This window comes from Podarcis muralis, chromosome 10, assembly GCF_964188315.1.
Source record: "Podarcis muralis chromosome 10, rPodMur119.hap1.1, whole genome shotgun sequence".
NCBI classification, from domain to species: Eukaryota; Metazoa; Chordata; class Lepidosauria; order Squamata; family Lacertidae; genus Podarcis; species Podarcis muralis.
Genome location: NC_135664.1, coordinates 62,194,655 through 62,210,661, shown reverse-complemented (window position 1 = coordinate 62,210,661; position 16,007 = coordinate 62,194,655). Strand labels below are relative to the sequence as shown.

At 43.5% G+C, this 16,007-nt stretch overlaps 1 protein-coding gene across 1 annotated transcript; it reads right to left on the bottom strand.

Moving 5' to 3' along the window:
* Positions 1-8,887: 8,887 nt before the first annotated feature.
* CAPZA3 (capping actin protein of muscle Z-line subunit alpha 3) lies at positions 8,888-9,712 on the bottom strand. The gene has a single exon (XM_028747002.2). The coding sequence runs from the start codon at positions 9,710-9,712 to the stop codon at positions 8,888-8,890; it is 825 nt and encodes a 274-aa protein (XP_028602835.2).
* Positions 9,713-16,007: the final 6,295 nt, after the last annotated feature.

The window sequence follows — 16,007 nt, the reverse complement described above, 5'->3', positions numbered from 1 at the left end:
AGAAATCGTGCTCCGGCGGCTCAGCGGCAGCAGGAGGCTCATTAGCTAAAGTGGTGCTTCAGGTTAAGAACAGTTTCAGGTTAAGAACGAACCTCCGGAACAAATTAAGTACCTAACCCGAGGTACCACTTTATATACTATAAATTATATATCATAAAGACACTACAGTCTCCGCTGTGCCTTATTTTCAAAAGGAAACACAAACTTTGGATAAGTACCTGACACCCCTGAAAAATGCCATCTTCACCTGCAGCCTTTGGAGCAACAAATTCTGGGTAAAATAGGAAGGTTGTCACAATACCTCCAGAGCAAATGTGTGTACTGAGCTTGAGGAACGCTGGCCTATGGAACTCCTTCCCACAAGATAAATGCTGCGGGAAAGAATTTAGGAATTTCTGAAGACTGATTAGATACCAGTAGAAATTGATGTTAGTAATTGCCAGCTGATTATGCCCAACTCTGATCCACCTACCATCATTTTGTGACTGACCTCACAGCCATTTTGTGACTGGTGGGCCTTAATAATTCTCAGGTGGACCCCAGTGATAGAAAGTTTGTGAACCCCTGCTGTAATTTACATTTCAAGCTACTCAAGCTAGTGATGGCCATTATGTCCTGGGGCTGTGAATTCCATTTGTTAAGTGCACACTGTTACGATGCATGCAAGTTAGAGCATGCAGTCTCTCAAACACCTCAGATCCTTCCCATTTTCTAAGATATCCCATGCTGATTAGAGGTGCAGGGCATGCCAACCACGGAGATATGCAACAGGTTTAACATGAGAGCGATTGGTGTATTGCCCACTGGAATGAGATGAATGTAGTTTGGGAAGTTTGCAACGTGGATATTTTTTGTTCCTTGCATTCCTTATTTATCTTGCATGTTGAGTATCATTAATGCCATCTAAGAAAAACAATGGCCTGATTTCCTGTTTTATGAGCAGCTGTCTGTAGGAAGCCCTTGTGCTATGCTTTTTGAATCCAGTAAAATAATTCCTTAAGAAAACAGTTTGCAGTTTATAGCTCACTAGTGACTAAGGTTCGAAATGATTTAAGGTTTCATTTCGAAACCTCTGAGAACTAAAATGTATGTGATGCTCGGTCACATGTAGCTTGTTCCCATTTAGGAGGAAAATGCCGAGACTACAATAAATTGGGGAAACAGCACAGGGGGCAAGCCGTATGCCATACTTTTTGCCTTGCAGGGCAAAAAACAGCTTGGGAGGGATTTTTAGAAGAATGTCAGGTGAGGAAAAGACAGTCATCCACCACCGAGCTTTCCGCCAGTTTTCCGCTTTAGTTTACAGATCCCATAGCTGTGTTTGGTCAAATGCAACGAATGTCAGATGTAAACTACATGTGACAATATTCTTTTAATGCACTGGACAGGGAAGATGGTAGTGGCACTATCGTTGGGTCTAAGAGCACATCAGGAAATTGCACAGTATAGCAGCAACGCGGTACCACAACATGCAAGAACTGGAACAAAAATTGGAACTGGAATCAGAGACATTACACACACAAATGTGCAAATCCAGATTCTTCTCCAGATTCTGTCTAGAACTCTAATTGTGACCATATATTAAATAACAAAGTGGTTCTTTTTTCCCCTTTGTCACTTGTAACTTAACCAGCTGTAGGTTTTCTTGGCTTCTAGGTTAACACACACAAATCATTCCCCACTGAAATATACACAAGTGCAACTGTGTAGTAAATGAGCAGTACTTTTAATCATAAGTATGGAGGGTGGCTATAAGAGAGAACCTTGTCATTAGAGGCCCCCATTATATGGAACACTCTCCCCAGAAAGGTCTGCCTGGCATAGACATTATCTCCTCAGCACCATTCATAGACAATTGACTGTTAACATGTTAGCTTTATTATTATGTTGATTTTGTTGCTGTGAGGTTAGGAAGGATTTTATTGCAAGCTGTGTGGGTTTTGTTTGTTGTGATATAGCCACAATTATTTTGTATTTTGCATGTTTTGTATTTCTGATTGTAAATCACCATGAACCCATTTTGGGTTTATGGTTATGTATGCATGTAGGTATGTAAGTCCTTTGGCACACAGACATTCTCGAGAACCAGGAAAATAGAAACAAATATGTAAATATCTTCTTTTTTTAACCTTTGGGATTCTTAACAAAGACAAGCTCAGCTTGCATATTTCATTAATAAATGAGTAAAGCTGTCATTCGTTTTATCTATCTATCTATCATCTATCTATCAATCTGTCTGTCTGTCTATCTATCTATCTATCTATCTATCTATCTATCTATCTATCATCTATTCAGTTGCTGCTTTATCTTCTATGTCAATATTTTGGCATTCACACCAGACTTGACAAATTTGCAAACAATCTGCAACTAGAGAAAGAAGTGCTGTTCATGAAGTGTTTTACTGCTGCCTTGAAACCTAAGTTCTCTCCATGAACTCTGAGTTGTGTTCCTGAGTTTTGTGGATGGCTCATATTTCAGGATGGCCCATAGTCATAATTTTCAGAAAGCTTATGGATAAAGTTTTTCCACTTTGATGAAATGGATGGCTGAACTGTATATTTTGCCAAGTTCAAAGTTTCAGCAACTCTGTGCCACTATGATTTTAATATCTCTATCCAGGCGCATCAAAGTGCCCATGATATTTGCTGAGTCTTACAAACCAGGGCTACTGTCCACCATAGTTAGGCAAAATGGGTGGGCTTATGCACACCTAACACTGTGTTGAATTGAAGGCCAATGCCATTCTGTAAGTTGAAATGTACATCAGAGAAAAGAATTCATTGATGAGTAAAAAAACAACCCCACGATTATTTTAGATAATATTTATTATTTATATCTAAAAAGCCAAACATTCTTCAAAACTTTAGTGCATGAATTAACACACTTGTGCAGCTGTGACTACTTAATTTGCTAACTTTACAGATGTTAGATAAAATAAAGAGCAATGAGGGGACAAGTAAGTGCTTTAGGCACAGATGAGAACAGAGGAAGAATTAGATCGCAGTGACATTTTAGGCACTTTTAAAAAATGGGATGGTGCATCTAGTATGATTGATTATCATTTGCAATTGCTACGTTGTCTTTTTAATCTTTTTATTTAATGCCATTCTCACGAATAAAGCCATGTGTCTTCGTGGTTTGAAAGTCATTGTACACATGGTGCCTTGGGAGTTTTCACAAAAACACAGCAACCCTGGGTGGGGGAAATGTCTCCATTTATTTGCGGCAGAAGAAGCTAAAAAGAAGCCCCCAAAGACAATAAACAGATGTCTGAAATAAATATTGATTGAATTTCAAGGTTAGGAAATTGGTTAACAATGAAAAGATGGGTGCCAGGGGCCTATTGCGTATATGCATCTGGATCCATTCTTTGATCATAGATTGCAGGATACTTTATTCAGGCCTTCTACTGGATTACGTTGTGATCCTGACCATGTCTACTTAAAATGAAATCTTACTCATTTCAGTGGGTATTGCCACAGGTAGCTGGTGCCCGATGGGACTGGTAGAGAGGCCAACATTCAGGAACACAAGTCCAACAGCATTTCCCCCTCTTGTGCTCCCCAACAACTGGAATTCTTACACATACTGCCTCCAATACTGGAGGTAGAACACAGACATAATGACTTGTAGCCGGCCCTACCATGAGGCAGAGTGAGGCAGCTGCCTCAGTTGGCAAATTTTGGGGGGTGGAAAGTAGTTGGAAAGTTGTGCCATGTGGTCCGCCCTGCAGCTGCTAAGCTAGCTTGCTGTCATAGCATGGGCAGTACATGTGAGGTGACCTACCTCGGGGTGGTATGTTCCAAAGGGGGCAGGAGATCCCAATCCATACTCAGCGGCAGCTTCCAACTCAGCTTCAGGTAAGCTGAAAATGCATCTGAAAGTCATAGCCAAGGAGCTGCATGGCTGCTGGTTTCCTCCCATGCCACTGGGGTGGCACATCTTGCCTCAGGCGCCAAAAGCTCTTGGGCTGGCCCTGCCATTGACAGCCATGCCCTGATCTATTGAAGCCATTACACAGGTTATGCATTGTGTGAAGAAGGTTGGTGGGAGAAGTGCCATTTGCACCAATAGACCACTGGCACTCTCAGGCAAGTGGGTCTAGGACAGGCATAGGCAAAGTCAGCCCTCCAGATGTTTTGGGACTACAATTCCCATCATCCCAGACCACTGGTCCTGTTAGCTAGGGGTGATGGGAGTTGTAGTCCCAAAACATCTGAAGGGCCAACTTTGCTTATGCCCTGGACTAGGACTACAGCCTTAGCAGACTAGAGGGCAATCTGGGAAGAGGAAGCAGCATATAAACACATGGATCCAATCCAGCTATCTGGGGTGTTTAAAGCTTCAGATCTGGATGTCTGTTACTTTTGAAGGGTGCAGTGCATGAAGGCACAATGAGGTCCCCCTGCATTTGGAGAGACAAGGGTTATTCTTCAGCTCTGGCAGCCTACAACCAAAATTGTGGCTCTGGCATCCAATTTAAACTTCACATTTGCTTGCAGCGAGTTTCCATTCTGTATAGAAAACAGTTCACAGCTTTTTCAGCACTGCGGAGGCATCTTAATGTATTTGCTTGTGTAGCTTTTCTTTCTTCATCAGGGGATCATAGAATCATAGAATTGTGGAGTTGGAAGAGTTTGATTTCCCCAGGCAATATGGTGGCTCTGTTCCAAGAATGGCAGAAACCACCAGTCATTTCTGGCACTGCGAAGTATATTCTACTTTATCCAAATTCTGTTTCTTTTTCTACATTGCAATTATCCTTCGGCTCCAACAGCTTTCTAAGCTATAAGCTCCTTAAGTCTGATTTGCGTGCCATAAAACTATTGTATTTTGGTGCGTGTGGTGGGGAGTGTTTGTGTGTGATGTGTCCACCCAGGTTCAGTTATCTGCAGACCAAAATGTCATCTGCTAGTCAAAATCCATTGTAATAATATTGTGCCACAGCCAGAATCGAAAGAGGCACCTGGCTTATTCCTTGTGCTTGAGGGAATTTGGAGTTCTGCCTCTCAACAGCCACTCCTGTGTCCCCATGGCAAATCACTTCTGGCACTGAGGAAGAATAAATAAATAAAAATCCCATTAGGAATGTACAAGACTGGGTGTGCTTAAAGGAGGACTCTGGGTGCTTTATTTGGTGATTAAAGCCTTAAATGACTTACACCTGAAGTATCTGAAAGTCCCTCAGCTTCCCTACAAAACTTTGCAGGTGTTAAGAGGAGGCCCTGTTGGCCACACTGAGACGTCAGAGTGGTGACAGCCCAGAGGAAGACTTTCTCTGTGGCAGACCACAAATTGTGGAAATCCTTCCCTAAAGAGGTGTGTCTAGTTAGGAAAAGGAGAATCTGTCAACTTCAGTTTTTCTCAGTTTCTCATTTTTCCAATCTTGACTTCAGTTCTGCACATTTCCATATCAATTTGCAATTACAAAAAAGAACTTTGTGAACAGTCACCAGCATTTGAGTGCATTTTTTCCTTAATACAGCGGTATCTCAGGTTAAGTACTTAATTCGTTCCAGAGGTCCGTACTTAACCTGAAACTGTTCTTAACCTGAAGCACCACTTTAGCTAATGGGGCCTCCTGCTGCCACCGTGCCGTCGGAGCACGATTTCTGTTCTCATCCTGAAGCAAAGTTCTTAACCTGAAGCACTATTTCTGGGTTAGCGGAGTCTGTAACCTGAAGCGTATGTAACCTGAGGTACCACTGTATACAAATTCTCACAAAGCAATTTCCTCTGATGCATTTTTTCATGGCGTTTTCAAAAATACAGGCAAGATGGCATTTATGCGGGGGTTGTGTTCCGAGGCACGGTGTGCATCGTCAGGCTGCACACTAGCTCACCTCGGCCCATTCTGGTGCCGAAAACACACCGGCACCAGCAGTTGTGCGCGTGCCAAATGCACACAAATGGGGAGTTGCCTGTACATGCATTTTTAATGCACATATTAGTATATGCATCTTTTTACACCTCCTTCGGCTGGAGAACTGCACTGCAAAATATGGAGAAGTGCACATTCCGACAGATGGCTGTGTTTTCTTTGGTTCACAAATTGGTTCACACTTTCAGAAAGTGCAAATTTGATATGTCTGCCTTTAATGGTAACGGAATAGTATTTCTCCATCATCACTACTCTAGATCCATCTGTACTCAGCTTTCAACTGTTGAAAAGTATTTCTGAGACCTCGTACCTTATCATTGTTGATGTTTGACTTTAGTTGCATATGTGTGGTTATTTATTTGTATTGCTTGTGTTGTAATCCGCCCTGGGATCACCTCAGGGTGAGAGGCGGGGAATAATCATAACGATTAGTCTACAGTTTTGGCCACTCAGAATTACTGTCTGTCATCGATTGCGAAACTAATATTTTCATTCATCTAGGATTTGGCTACGGAACACAAAGGCTCTATACTGGGAGGGATGGGGATTGGGGACCTCATATGTATGTTGTATCTCTTTATAGGGTTTGGAGGCTTGTGAGGCCTTTCAAAGCAAATGTTGAAGATGTGCAGGGAAGGGGGAGAATTGTGTGAGCAAAATTCTGCTGGTACAGCATAGATGCAACGCTTTCTACTTTAGCCTGATCCGCTGCCAAATACCTGGGAATGGAATTTGACCCGTGTCTAAATCTGCCTAGATGCATAATAATCCTGTCCAGAAGATTGCCCATTGCACCAGAAAGGATTGCCACCTTTGAAATTGCATGCCAGGAAATAAATATGTATGTCTCTTAAATGTTCGTGCTAATGGGAACCGTTTGCAAAGAGAGGGTAGTAATTCCATGAAGATAACTAAATGACAATGGACCATGAAAAACTCATTATAATATCCTCGTGATTAGTGGCCTACTCTGTGCACTTAGTGACTTCCCTTATGCACATATTCTCCAAGGCAAACACTTCAGCAAATGTAGCAGAAGTGCCAGTGGGGAAAGGGGGAAAAGAAATCTTAATGAATAAATAATTCAATTGTCTAAGACAATGTTCATATTACACTGTTCCCCCTTCAGGTATCACTTTTCTTTGTCTAACTGGGTAGCATTCAGCTGAATGCTAATGGCTCTCAGAAATGTTCCTGAGCTTTTCATGATGGGCTGCAAAGCATGTCCTTAAAGCAACTTGATAACAGCCTAGTTTTTTCTCACTGTGGTGCCTGAATTACACCATAGAAGACTGAAAGTGGAACTGTGAATATTTCAGTCAACCAACCAACCAACCAACCAACCAACCAGTCCCTGTGCTTAGAAGGCTAGCATATCAGGGATATCAGCTTTTTTGTTATGATAGAAGTTTATAAAATTATGCATGACACAGACAAAGGTATTTCTTCCTCTCACAACACTAGAACCTACGAACACACTTGGAGGCAGTAATGATTCTGAATACCAGTTGCTGAAAACCACAGGAGGAGAGAGTGGTCTTGTTCTCAAATGTTGCTTGTGGGTTTCCCACAGGCATCTGATTGGCCACTGAGTGGTCAGGAACCTGGATCAGATGGCCCATTGGCCTGATCCAGCAGGCTTTTATGATTGCATCATCATCATTTATTTATACCCTGCCCATCTGACTGGGTTTCCCCAGCCACTCTGGGTTGCTCTCATCAGAAATTAAAGGTAAAGGTAAAGGGTCCCCTGACCATTAGGTCCAGTCGTGGCCGACTCTGGGGTTGCGGCGCTCATCTCGCTTTATTGGCCAAGGGAGCCGGTGTACTGCTTCCGGGTCATGGGGCCAGCATGACTAAGCCACTTCTGGCGAACCAGAGCAGTGCATGGAAACGCCATTTACCTTCCCACCGGAGCGGTACCTATTTATCTACTTGCACCTTGACATGCTTTCGAACTGCTAGGTTGGCAGGAGCAGGGACCGAGCAACGGAAGCTCACCCCATCGCGGGGATTCGAACCGCCGACCTTCTGATCGGCAAGTCCTAGGCTCTGTGGTTTAACCCACAGTGCCACCCGCATCCCTCATCAGAAATTAAAAACTTGATCAAACATTAAAAACTTCCATAAACAGGGCTGCCTTCAGATGTCTTCTGAAAGTCAGTTAGTTGTTTATTTCCTTGACATCTGATGGGAGGGTGTTCCACAGGGCAGGTGCCAATACTGAAAAGGCCCTCTGCCTGGTTCCCTGTAGCTTCGCTTCTCGCAAGGAGAGAACCACCAGAAGGCCCTCAGAGCTGGAGCTCAGTGTCCGGGCAGAAAGCTGGGGGTGGAGACGCTCCTTTAGGTATACTGGGCCCAAGATTTATCTCTAGCACCCTCAGTGGATCAAAGTCTTCTCCAGAGCTGTCCTTATTTCTTAATCCATTTAATAAATGTAAATTATTTGGTACATAGAGCGGAAATAATGCAAAACACAGTCAGCTCAAGCAAGCCACTCTGCATCATATGGAAAAGGAGAAAGGGGAAAGTTCTTAGGATGACCAACCATCCAAATGTATTCAGAAATATGGGAGCAAGAAACAAATCTAGCTCCCTAGTTTTCTCCAAAGAACCATCTGAGGCTCACAAACAGTTGGTTGTTTAAAGAGAAATAATATTTTGAGACATACATATGCAGTATAGGGCTTCTCTCTGTTTCGTCGTTCCACTCTTCATCTTCCTTTTCATATTAAAGGACAAAACCTTATTTTGCAATGGATGCTGGTATTTTGCCCAGCACATGAGGAATGAAATGAAATAACTCCTGGTGAGACACGACTGACCTGCGTACTATTCATTCTGCCGAAGGACTCTGCATTCCCATGAACTATCAGGCAATAAATCAAGGGAATCAATGTGAATGTACTCAGCGATTGTTGTTTTATTTGGCCAATATTTCATTCACACAAGACACTTCGGCAAGCATAATGGGACATCACTTCAGGATGCCTTCACCTCTCTCCTCTAACTAGTCAGCAGTTTATCCCAGCTGATGACAGTACGAGTGACTGGGAGTGGTCTGCGCAGTGCTCTCCATATTTTATCCGACAACTTCTGGAGCCTCTCCACCAAATCAGTCTGGAATTTGCTCTCTTCGGCTTCAACTAATTTCACAAACTCTATAGCAAACTGGACCCGGCCAGTTATGTATATGGACTCTCTAACATCTTTGCTTGCTGTCCAGTGGAGGTTAGCTTTCTTGAAATAGTGCGCCTGCAGATCAATTTTCCCTGCGACCTGTGCTGTTGGCGGTGCAAAGGCGATAGTCCACTCAGATTTCCAAATGGCATTGCAGATATCGTCGTGCCGATGGGCTTCAACGCAGACCACAAAGAAGGGGTTGCTCCCGATCATTTTTTTGTAGACACGGCAGTCTCCTGAAAGGAAGTGTCTCCTCATGTAGGACTCCAGAATGATGTTGAGTGTTTCCCTCCATAACTCTGCACGGTCTTTCCTGACGCTGTGATAAAGCAAAACTTTATCAACTCTTTTGGTCAGGTGATCAAACCTGAAGGAAAGTTTGATCTGTGGATCAAAGAAGCGGTTTCCTCCAAGATCGTTGTAGCGAGTCACGAGAGCATTCTCCCCTTTTACACGCACAGCTGTGAAGTTTTTCCTGGTGTGATTGGCACACACCTGAGCAGCCTTGTACCTCATGAGATGGTCGTCGTGAGCTAGAATGCGGAGGTCTTCAAAAACATTCCTGTATTCGCCCGGGGGAGCTTGTTGAAGCAAGCTGCAGATGACATTTGTTTTCTCCTCCTCAGATAATTCACATTCATTAGACATCACGGTTTGCCTTTGGAGTGATAAAGCTACCTATGCAATCGAAATGAGAGGAGAGGGAGGGGAGAATAAACACCAGCTCTTTTAAATGTCTAAAGAAAAATATTGTTTGCTCTTCAAAAAAAAAAATCAGCACTAAAATGTTGGCTTAATATCATTGGCAAAATAGTACCAAACATTTGTGCTCCTGAGCTTTTTCTAATCTTCATCTTCAAAGCTTTATCTAAACACAAACTAGAACCAGCTGAGGGCTTTGGTTCAATACAGAATTTTCAGCCTAAAATAGTTGCTGTGAAAATCAGAGCAATTTATTCTGAACACAACAAATATGATAATGAAAAGATCTAGAACAGGCATAGGCAAACTCTGCCCTCCAGATGTTTTGGGACTACAGTTTCCATCATCCCTGACCACTGGTCTTGTTAGCTAGGGATGATGGGAGTTGTAGTCCCAAAACATCTGGAGGGCCGACTTTGCCTATGCCTGACTGGAATCTACTGCTAAAGTATTAAAAAGTAATGAACTAACTAATAGATATACAGTGGTACCTCGGGTTAAGAACTTAATTGGTTCTGGAGGTCCGTTCTTAACCTGAAACTGTTCTTAACCTGAGGTACCTCTATATATCTATTAGTTATTTCATTACTTTTTAATACTTTAGCAGTAGATTCATACAAACAATTCATACAAATTCATACAAACCATGAAATATATTAAACAGTCGTTGCTTTCTACTCAAATTGGAGAATATTTGGCTGCAAGACTGAATAGGATTTTTGAACTCGCCACCCTGTTCCTAAGGATATCTTACTCAAGTAAGGTGAGGCAGTTCCAGTCTACTATGTCTGATGCCAGTTGCAATCACATCCCAACAGTCTACTAACTACAAGTTACTGGGCACAAATGCTGCTGTCTCTTTGGTGCTTCAGTGGCATTAATGTTCTGTCTTAAGTGAGCCATTTCATTCTACTCCATCTCATCTTTGGCCTGCCATATATATATGGGCTTATCAGCGATTAGAAGAAGAAGAAGAGTTTGGATTTGATATCCCGCCTTTCACTCCCTTTAAGGAGTCTCAAAGCGGCTAACATTCTCTTTTCCCTTCCTCCCCCACAACAAACACTCTGTGAGGTGAGTGAGGCTGAGAGACTTCAGAGAAGTGTGACTGGCCCAAGGTCACCCAGCAGCTGCATGTGGAGGAGCGGGGAATCGAACCCGGTTCACCAGATTACGAGGCTACCGCTCTTAACCACTACACCACACTGGCCCCAGATTACACTCTGGGGACTTGCCCACACCAGAGATTTTATACTTTCCCTTTGTAAAATTGGGTTTACTGCATACAGGTATAATCCAATAATTTGGGGGAAATTAGGTTCCAAGATGCTCCACTCATGCTTGCAGATTATTTGTTTTAGGTGTTTTGGGGTGCCTGGATCAATGATCACTTTCTGCTAATCCCTTTTCCATGTCTGCTACTTCCTCAGTGCTCTCTTTTCTTTTCAGCCTGTGCTCATAACTGTTTCCAGTGTGCTCCTGAATGGAGCACAGCTTTATACATATATATTTGTTTTGATCCCTCACATTTGCACAAAACTAGAAAACTACACAAGCAAACCACATAACAAATTTCTGCACCAGATATTGCACAGCTATCTGAAAAGTGCATGCTGAGAACTGACAATGGCTTTCAATTCTTATACAGTTGGGCTCAGTGCACTCCCTAGTAAAGCTTGGATAGATTTTTAAAATTATCTCATATTTGCACAAAACCAGAAAACTGCAAAAGTGAGTGGTGAAAATTTACAGTTGTATGACTGTGTGCTTTTGTACACTTCCTGAGAGGGTTGTTCCCTCTCCCAAGGTGTGTGTGCAGTTATTTGTGTGCATGCCCCATCAGGGACCGACACAAAAGGAAACGCCTACTGGTATGAACAGGAAAGACCAAAGTTGCTCCCAGGGCTGGATTTAGGTTTGGTGAGGCCCTAAGCTACTGAAGGTAATGGGACCCTTTATATGTCCAGCTGTCCTTTGTCAACAACAAATTGTCAGTTAGAAATGAGAAAACCCATTTCTTACATCATAGGAACCTACACAACACAAAACACTGTTGCTGTATGTAGGCTTTATTTGTTTTTATCTTATATTTTGGAAATGTATATCCATTTTTTTCCTTTACTTTTTTGGGGGACCCCCAAGAGAGTGGGGCCCTAAGCTATAGCTTGTTTAGCTTATACGTAAACCCGGCACTGGTTGCTCCTCATATGCAAATTCAAATGCATGTGTTTTTGGACTACTCCTGTCTAATTCAAATGGAAGGGAAGTGGATCAACAGCTAAATAAAGCTCTCCTGTGGACACGCCCTGGATTTTCCCAGTTCTGTGATGTGTTAGGGTTCAGGAAAGAGATGCATGCAACCACAGTGTAGTGACACCATCCTATTTGATAGCAGTAGTGTTGCTGCTATGCCATTGATATTATGGGCTATTGCACTAGATCCTTAAAACATTTTAGGCTGTTCTACTGTAACATGTTTAGGGACGTGGGTGGCGCTGTGGGTTAAACCACAGAGCCTAGGACTTGCCAATCAGAAGGACGGTGGTTTGAATCCCCGTGACGGGGTGAGCTCCCGTTGCTCGGTCCCTGCTCCTGCCAACCTAGCAGTTCGAAAACACATCAAAGTGCAAGTAGGTAAATAGGTACCGCTCCAGCGGGAAGGTAAACGGCGTTTCCGTGCGCTGCTCTGGTTTGCCAGAAGCGGTTTAGTCATGCTGGCCACATGACCCAGAAGCTGTACACCGGCTCCCTCAGGCAATAAAGCGAGATGAGTGCCGCAACCCCAGAGTCGGTCACGACTGGACCTAATGGACCTGTCTTTACCTTACTGTAACATGTTGTACAGTGCCGTGAAGTATAATTTGACAGATCATTCAACTTGACAGTGAAATTGTAACTACAATGGCTGAGTGTAGGTTATCCAGATCTACTGACCATCTGAATTCAGAATGGACACTATAGATCACAATGCTATGTACACTTAACATTGAACTCAGTGGAACTTATTTTCCTGAGTAAACATGTATAGCTGGAACCTGTGGCTTTCAGATGTTTTTGGACTCCATCAGTCCAAGCCAGCACAGACAATCGTCAGGGATGATGGGAGTTGCAGTCCAGTAGCAGTTTGTTACCTCTTACAAAAGTACTCCCACTTATATAAAAATTGGATTAACAAACCTTTCAGAGGCATCTGCCCCAGGCTGTTCCTATAATGGTGCTCTGCAGCACTCAAGTTCAAAAGAAGTTTGCTCAGCGAACAACTATTAAACAAGCGTTCCCCGATGTGTTTTAAATTTACCTATATGCTCAGGATCATTTAACAGAGATTATACCTTAATTGTTAAGATGCCCAGAGTATGTACTTTTGTTGTGAAGTACATCTAAACCATGTACACCACCTTGAGCCCTTGGAGGAAAAGGTGGTATATAAATGTATTAAATAATAATAATAAATAATGAACAGCAAACTTGGGTGCTAACTTATGACAGGTATGTAACTAAAATGAGGTTACTGAAAAACAACAGGGAGGTATCAGCATCTTTGGGGGATTTCAGATGCAGGGAAAATATATATTTAGCGGGTAAATATCCCAAGGAGGCCACTCCCTAAAACATCAACAACGAAACAAATAACAAGAATCGACTATATTCAGTTGCCACAGAAGGCTGACTCTTGGTTGAAAAAGAGAAATGGAAACTGCATCAGGGAGGGAGGGAAATGGAATACCCCCCAAAAAGTCATGGCTGGCTGGAATACTGAACAGGAGCACCACACTTCGCAACTTTACATTGCATGTCTCACTTGGTTCTGCTTAACCCAACATTTGTCAAAAGAATCCAAGCAGTTCAGCAAATGGAAAAACCAGCCCTGGAAACTGACCAGTGGTTGACTTTTGGACCATAGTCTTATTTTCTGCCTGCCCCCATAGCCCAAAGATTGGGAGTAGTATTAGTACCATACTGACAACTGTGGTCAGGTAGCAGACTAAATTCTGGGAGAAGGTGGAGTTCACAAGTATTACGTTTTTGTCCTGGTCTGGGTCTTCCATGCAACTATCACCTGATCCTGCCTCTAAAGTCAAAATCTGGCCACCTCTATTGTGATGTCAGCAACATAGAGGTCACAGGGGGGAGCAGCTGGTTTACATAGTCTACAGCACTGCGTTTTATACCACTTTAACCAGGCATAGGCAAACTTGGCCCTCCAGATGTTTTGGGACTACAACTCCCATCATCCCTGACCACTGGTCCTGTTAGCTAGGGATGATGGGAGTTGTAGTCCCAAAACATCTGGAGGGCCAAGTTTGCCTATGCCTGACTTTAACAGCCATGGAGAATCCTTGGGAACTGTAGTTTGTTAAGGGTCCCTGGAATTCTGTGTCTAGGAGGCAGGAGGGCAACAAAGTTTGCACAGCAAAGTAGATGGAGTATTTTTCTTAGCACCGAGTTTAAATCCTGTTCCTCCATGGACACCTTAGTGTCTTGAGCAAACCACTTCTTTATAGTCTGATCTGTAAAATGCTTGGGCTGTTGTGAGGACAAATGCAATAAGGGTAGCAAAGCAATTGGTGTATTCAAATAATAATGATGATGATTATTATCAAGAGCTTTTAATCCTGGCTAAAACCATTTAATTTGCGTCTGTTGAATACAGTGTTCTTACAGTTCATCTGGCGGGATTAGCAATTCATGTGACTTGCTGCCTATTTCACAGGTATCGAAGTGCTTATGAAAATCCTGCTTTTGCAAACTACGTTAGAAGGGTGGCCAAAATCGTAAAGGAATTGGGGCATCTATCTTTCTTTCAAAATGAATACCCTGTATTTCCATGGTAAATCAGAATCATGCTAGTTTATAAATGTCACAACAAATTAAACAACAAGGCAAATAAATAGCCGCATTAAAAAAAAAAGAACGCCAGGAAAACATTATCAGCAGACAGTGTACCAAAAAAAAGATATTGTCACAGAATTTGTCATAGAGGAAAATCTTACAAACATGGGTCTTTTCAGTCTGAAGGTGGGGGGGGGGGGGAGACTAGTGATGAGACATAGTACAGATTTATGAAATTATGCCCTACTTGGAGAAGGGACTGAGAGAAGACTTGTAGGCATAAGTATTTGAGAGCTAGTATGTATTTATGTAAGTGGCCTATGTTGGCACTTGTTGGAGGGAAACCTAGGTTCAAATCCTCCACTCAGTCACAACGTTCACTAGGTGACCCTGCACAAGAGGCCACTTCTCAGCCTAACGTGCATTGAAGGTTTCTTGTCACGATAAAATGGGGTGAACAAAAGAAGAGAAGTGGGATTTTTTCAAAACGTGCTAAAAATATGCAGATCATATCTAGGTTAGCCCACATCACATCCTCTGCTTTGGGACTGCAAGCTGGTCTCCTGTGCCCAAACCTGCGGGCATCTCCAGGTTGTATGCAGGAACTGGTTATTATTAATATTTATTTCCATATCTTTTTTGCTGCCTCTCCCCTCAAAACAACAACAACACCACACAAGATATGGCAATAAAGGGCTGCTGAAAGGAGAGAGAAGGGAAACGGGTACTGGAGACAAAATATCAAGATGCAACAAAGATGCAAAAATCAAAGCATCTGAAGGAAAGGCACTCTGCACGTGCTCAGACAACCCCCTCCATGCAATGTATTGCAAGCTCCAGCTTGGCAAAGCGCGAACGGTATACGGGAAAACTGTATACAACGTGCTTGTCTGTTTTCTGGCTTGCTTTTCAGCTGCTCCCTGAGGAGGAGACTGACACTTTTGTTTGTATGTGCGCTACAGGCGGGGGGGGGGGGGTCCGGAAAGGGCCAAACGGGGGAGAGAAAGAAAATGCAAGCCGCGGCGTTTCGTTGGCAACGGCCTGCGCTGTTATGACGTCGGTGACGTCGGGAGCCGAGTGTGACGCGGCCCATTGTGTGACGTCAGGGAGCTCCCCCGCTCCGCGCCGGTGGGGAGGCACCGCGCCCGCCCCCGCGCCTCCATCGCCTCGCGGACACCGGCGAGGGCGGTCGCGCCTCCGGGCAGGAGCCTGGAAGACCCTCGGGCGGGCGGGTAGGCGGGCTATGCCGCGCTGGGAGCTGCTGAGACCATCGCAGTAAGGAACAGGCGCGAAGAGTAGGCGGAGGAGGCAGGACCAACAACAGCAGCACCATGGAGAATAAATATCCTTCCTTCAGGGGCGCGGGAAGGGAGCCACTTCGCCCACCCCGTCGTGGAATCAGGGGGCG

Bases quoted from the DNA above. Each gene is read 5' to 3' on its own strand.
- CAPZA3 (XM_028747002.2), bottom strand. From the start codon at position 9,712: ATGTCTAATGAATGTGAATTATCTGAGGAGGAGAAAACAAATGTCATC.